We start from the raw sequence: 6185 nt of genomic DNA, 5'->3' as shown, positions 1-6185 counted from the left end.
TTATTTTTATAATTTTGAGAATATTAATATGTAAAATTAAAATATTCGAACGAAGAGAATATAACATTTTTAACTATTTGCTACTGAGATATAACATTTTTATAATTTCTTTCCTAATTCCAAAGTTGCTATTATTATAACGCAGGAAGGCTATCTTCAATTGAGAAATGATATTTATAGTCATAAGTGTACAAGTACTGTGTAATCATTTTAAAAAAAATTAATAAATGCGAGACTCAGATAATAAAAAATTAATAGTAAACTTCATTCTTTTCAAAACGATTGCACAATATTTATACAATCCACGACTGTATATAGTATTATTTTATTCAATTACTCTTTTCTATCCTTTAATTTTACATTTGCCGAAAAATGGGGTTGTAATTTTTTAATGGAATCATCAATCATGGCCACCTCACCTTATTTTTTTCGAAAAATGACAAGATTACTTTCCATTTATTACTAATTTACTTTTCTTTTTATAGTTGATTTTTTTTTTTTACTTTACTTAATAGTTAAAGAAGTAATTATTAATAAAATTATATATTTTTTATTTTTTTTTAATAATTAAGGATATTAAAAAAATATTTAAAAATAATAAAAATAAATAAAAAATTTGAAATATAACCTGAATGAGAATTTAATTAAGGTATCATTACCATTGTTTTCAACGTTCCGAAGCCTTTCCCATATAAAGTAGAGACGAACTATGACATTGTCGATGACGTGGTTTGGCAACGTTAAAAAGGCACGTATGAGAATGATTTGATCGTTGATCCCACAGTGTTTCTTTTTAAAAAGAAAAAAAAAATTATAAAGTTTCCATCACATTCTTGTCGGATTCCAGTTTGCTCGATCGACGGATCAAGAGTCAAGACTTCTTAATTACTAAATTATTTATTATTAACATAATATATTTTATGTAAATATCCTGCAGAAATATATATATATAGATATAAAAGCTCGCGCGTAGCCATGCGTCAATGAAAATGAACAGCTCGAATATACAAGTGCTGTCACCGGCCAGTGACAAAATCTGGCACAACCTCGGAACCTAGTAAACATGTGTGGTTCGAATCCCCGTTGTTCTCAGAAGTACTCGAACGCTGTGGATTGTGTTGCATCCCTATTCCCGCCACACAACGGCGTCGTTCTGGGCCTTCTGATCTTCGGCCCTGGGACTCCCGGCGGTGCGAGCGATCGTATGAGAGCGAAGTTCAGGTTTCCGAAGAAAGGATGCTTTTTGACGTCGGCGGCTCCGCGCTTCGATCCGAGTCGATGAACTGGGTCTTTATTCAACAACCCCGATATGAGGTCCCGTGCCTGGAACTCAAGCGCGCCGGACGGCGTGGGGTTTGGAAAAGAAAGCGGTTTTTTTATGATACTGCGAAGAGTGGCCTCATTCGATGGAGCCGCGAAGGGCGTACGACCGTAGATCATCTCGTAGATGAAGACACCGAAAGCCCACCAGTCAACGGCGTTCCCGTGGGACCCACCGGAGGCGACCTCCGGTGCTACGTACTCGTGGGTACCGACGAAGGAGCACGACCGGGCATTGACTGGCTCCGCCACAAAGAGCCGGGTGCTGGTTAGTGTTTGGACCTTGCGTGACTGGAAAAGCTGCTTGGGGAAGCAAGAGATCAAGGGCGTGTTTACGGCGCGGCTGTAGGACGGGGTTGTCGGGACAGATCGATCCGGGGAAGAATACGGGGATTCAACGGCAGCGATCGTGTCGGAACAAAGGGAGAGGTCAAAGTCCGAGAGCATTATGTGACCGTCCGATCTGACTAAAACGTTCTCAGGCTTTAGGTCCCTGTAGATGATTCCCAGCATGTGGAGGTATTCCAATGCCACGAGAACCTCAGCAGCATAAAACCTGCAAAATTGAAAAAAAAATATTATATTTTATGAGAGAAGGTAGCGATAAAGCCTTGTAGAAAATTCGATCAGGAAAATTGTTTCCAATAATGGAAAATTGTCATAAAATGGAAATTTGCGGCTTGGTTAGACAGATAATCCGAGAAAATCTCAGCTGCGAAGCATAAATGGGTAAGATCGAAAGTGATTTTTAATGCAACAGGTAAAAAAGCAAAAAGCTAGGGAGAAAATTAGAGAAAGTAAAAAGAAAATGTTTATGCCACAGTAGACTGTGCACTCTGCAGAGCTAGGAAAGCAGACAAGAAGGTAGACTCTCATGCAACCCACAGAATCAAGCATGCAAAAATATTTTAAAGCATAAAAATTGGGAAAAGAAAAATAGGCCATTTGTATTGATTTTAACCTCTGAGGAAACTTTTTTTCTTCCTGCACTTGAGGAAAAAGAGCGAATATAAATCTGCCATGGAAATACCTCGCGGAGTTCAGAGAGAAGCGCTTGAGTGGCTGCTTGTGCCTTAAGGAATGCAAGTCACCGCCGGAGCAAAACTCCATCACAATGCAAGAGAAATGCGAGGCCTCAAACTCGGCGTAGAGCGACGGCAAGAATGGATGATCCAGCATCTTGAGAATCTTCCTCTCCATCTCCACTCTCTGCACCTTCTTCTTCTTCGCTAACGCTTCCTTGTCCACCACCTTCATCGCGTACAAGCACAGCTCCTCGTCTCCGGATGCTTCACGATCGCGGAGGGAGCAGAGGTAGACAGTGCCGAGGTCTCCAGCACCGATGCTGCGGATTATACGGAAATCTCGTAACGTGAGGCAGCCAGTCCGGCTGTTACAGGTGGCGGAACGGATGGCGGAGTAGGCGAAGTCGGAGGAGCGGTGAGGCTTTACGGCGAGGTTGTCGGGCGAGGAATGAGAAGTCGAGGGGACGACTAGCTCGAAGGAGAGGCGGCTGACGCTGCTACAACTCTCGCTACTCATCGAGCTATAACCAGAAGAATTCAGCGGCGCCTCCAAACTGAGCTCGCCGTCAGAGTCTCGGCCACGCTCTAACATCTTAAGACCCCAGAAACTGGCCCAAGCCCCCCGTTGAGTGCTCTTTCTCCGTTCACAAGAGAAAGGGGACATATATAGCACAACTACCGGTCAAAAAGCAAGAAAAATTATTAGAATCCAGCACTGTTTTTGTGCCAAGAATGGTAGTTCCAAAAACTTAAAAAAGGAAGAAGAATCTCCTGAGACTGTTGGAAACAATGAATTTGAACTGTACTGGAATCTGATACTATTTCTTGATCAGGTCGGTGATTCGGACCGTGGGGCGTAGAGAAGAACACGAAGAAAGCCTACGATACGAAGTCAAAACCTTTTGTATGTGAGGTGGATAGGTTTTCAAAAGTGCGAAAGCAGAGGGAGAGAGGGCGTGTGAGGTGAAGTACTAGAGAGAGTAGTGTAGAAGAGATAAAAATGGTAAGAGAAGGGCAGGCCAGGGGCATTAAAAAGAGGTAGAGGGGGATCAGAGGTCAGAGCTATGCTTTGAATGTGGGCATAGCCTTTTGCTGTCGGACCTGAAAAATAGGGTTTCGGAACCCTAAACACAAAACCCAGTCCGTACTCTCCAAGCTAATAAATATGGAGAGAGAGAAGAGAGAAGAGAGAAGAGAGAAGAGAGAAGAGAGAGAGAGAGAGTTTGGTTTGGTTTTGAGCTCTTTCATCAGGTACGTTTTAAGTAGATTGACAGGGAGAGGGTGGATCTTAAAAGAGAAAAGGTAGTTGAGGTATATTTAGCTTGTTGCTTACGGAAGTAAATTACAAACTAGATATGGACTTATTTTTTAAAATACTTTACTAATAAAAATATATTACAAAATTAAATTCCTAAAAATAATTTTAAAATTTATAAATTTTACATATTTTATTTAAAAAGAAAACAAGATTTATTATTAAAAAAATTTTAAGTGAATTTTAAATTTACTCATTTTTTTCAAAAAATATGCGAAGAACTTTCTCTTCCTAAAATTATAAATATTATTTTTCAATTCATATACTTAACATATTTTAATGTGATATATTAAATTATAAAATTATTTTTAATATATAAAATAACATTAGTATATGAGTTTTCTTTTTATGAATTTTTTTATAATTATAGTATTTTTTTTATATGGTTAGGATCTTTTGTTCTCACATTTAAGTTGAGTCAAGTTGACGTAAAATCACTGAATTTTTACGTTATAATTACGTGCTGTTAACATAACATTCCACTTAACTCTTAGATCATTAATAGATAACGAATAATAACTTCATTCCTTTTTCTTTTTTACTTTTAACCATAATTGAGCACAGGAGATGAAGATTGTCTGGTTTGGTTTGGTAGATAATCAAATCATCTTATTTCATATAATTATTATAATTTTTTTAAATTTTTATACAAAATATAATAAATAATTTAATTATTTTAAATTTTAAAATAAAAATTATATAAAAAAAATTATATTCTAACAATTTTTAATTCAATTTTTAACCTTTATATCATTTATTTGTGTAACCAAAAGGTTGGTTTGGATAGAGTTTCACATCTAATCTCATCTTATCTCAATATCTAAACATCACAAACACAAACACAAATATTTTTCAATTTCAAATTTTTAACTTTTTCATCTAATCATCTAATCATCTAAGCATTACAACTTTACCAAACTTTCAAACAAAATACAAAAAATAATTCAACTATTTTAACTCTAAAAATAAAAATTATATTCTAACAATATTTTAACTTTATAATATTTTTTCCTCTTTCATTTCGTAAAATCCCATAAAGCATCTTAACTCAAATTATTTCACTACTATTCACATATTATTTTACTAGTATTCACATATCATCTTATCTTATCTCACTATTCAAACGACTCTAATTAATATAGGTATTTGTCGAGGGATTGTTAATTAAGACAAAGAAATTCCTAAGGGCTAGTTTAGATAGTAGGGTATTCTCCACTACTATTTATTATTTTATTATTAGTTTTTACTTACTTTTTATTACTATTCACTACTATTTACTATTACTCAATCTATCATTACTTTTTCACTATTATTTACAGAATATCTAAAATCACCTTACCATCCAAACGCAATCTAATTGTTCCGATTGTGGGTCTTGCCAATGGGTCTCGACATTTTTTTTTTATACTTGATGGTTAATGAAGTATTTTTTTTAATAACGTTGTGATCTTTTTAAAATATTTAAGATGATTAAAAATATATATGAAAAAAAAAGAAAAGTATATATATATATATATATAGGACGGTGCTACGTCCACTGCTCCCAGCTCCCACTGGGAGCTACTGTTAAGCATTATTGATATTTTTTTATTTTTTTTACATGTATTTTTTAACACTTTCAAATATTTTTTTAAAAAAATTAAAAAGACACACTATTCTTAAAAAGTACTTACTTAATTATTAAGTAAAAATAAAAATAAAAAATTACAGCGATAAGAACCAACAGTAAGAACTAGTGGTGAGAATATCATCTCCTCAAAGGTATAATCTATATAGATAGTCTTTTTATGGATCATGACACGTTAACTCACCCACACGTTTAAAGGTCTCATGCTATGAGAGAATTTTCACATAATTTAGGTTCCAATTCACTGGCATTTTTTTAAGAGGGATACTACTCATCATCTCATATTATACATTTTACATATTTTAAAATTATTTTTTATTATTTTATTATTTTTATAATATTTTATTTTTGTTAAATTAATTGGGTTGTTTTACTTATCATCTATACACCACATATTTGATAAATGAAAAATGAAATAAAAGTTAAAATAAGTGAAGTGTGTGGTGTGCGTGGATGATAAGTAGAATTATTCTTTTTTAATCTTTTTCATGGGATTTATTGGATGCGTACGTATAGCGTTGGAAACATTTTACTATTGGAAAAAAATCATAAATGTCTTTTTTTCTTTTTTTTAACCAAACATAGAATTCAAATAGAGTCCTTGCAAATATTGTTTTTATCAAGCCAAATAGCTTGACTTACAAAAGAAAGACAAATTCTAGCACATCTCTATATAATTAACACCCCATGCATGCCTTGCCAATTAATGCGCATCAATATTTCTCAGTCTATGCACATGCAAGACTTGAACTTTTCGAAAAAATCCCATCATGCTTCAAATATCTTGAAGTAGGAATTCAAAATCTGTTAGAAACTCAGAGGAATTGCTCAAAGAATTAACGATAATTAAAAAATCAATTTCTAACAATAATTTTGGAACTCCCCATTGTGCACACAA

The 6185-nt window shown here is 34.5% G+C and overlaps 1 protein-coding gene across 1 annotated transcript; it reads right to left on the bottom strand.

The window, feature by feature from the left end:
* Nucleotides 1-883: 883 nt before the first annotated feature.
* LOC121268620 (protein kinase PINOID-like) lies at nucleotides 884-3528 on the bottom strand. The gene is made up of 2 exons (XM_041172949.1): nucleotides 2351-3528; nucleotides 884-1876 (listed from the first exon to the last, which is right to left on the bottom strand). The coding sequence occupies exons 1-2, from the start codon at nucleotides 3007-3009 to the stop codon at nucleotides 1090-1092; spliced, it is 1446 nt and encodes a 481-aa protein (XP_041028883.1). The 5' UTR covers nucleotides 3010-3528; the 3' UTR covers nucleotides 884-1089.
* Between the last annotated feature and the right edge of the window lie 2657 nt (nucleotides 3529-6185).

This window comes from Juglans microcarpa x Juglans regia, chromosome 5S, assembly GCF_004785595.1.
Source record: "Juglans microcarpa x Juglans regia isolate MS1-56 chromosome 5S, Jm3101_v1.0, whole genome shotgun sequence".
In the NCBI taxonomy this organism is placed as follows: Eukaryota; Viridiplantae; Streptophyta; class Magnoliopsida; order Fagales; family Juglandaceae; genus Juglans; species Juglans microcarpa x Juglans regia.
This window is presented reverse-complemented; position numbering and strand designations above follow the sequence as displayed.

Bases quoted from the DNA above. Each gene is read 5' to 3' on its own strand.
- LOC121268620 (XM_041172949.1), bottom strand. From the start codon at position 3,009: ATGTCCCCTTTCTCTTGTGAACGGAGAAAGAGCACTCAACGGGGGGCT. The intron at 1,877-2,350 runs GTATTTCCATGG...TCAATTTTGCAG, and splicing joins TTCTCTCTGAACTCCGCGAG to GTTTTATGCTGCTGAGGTTC.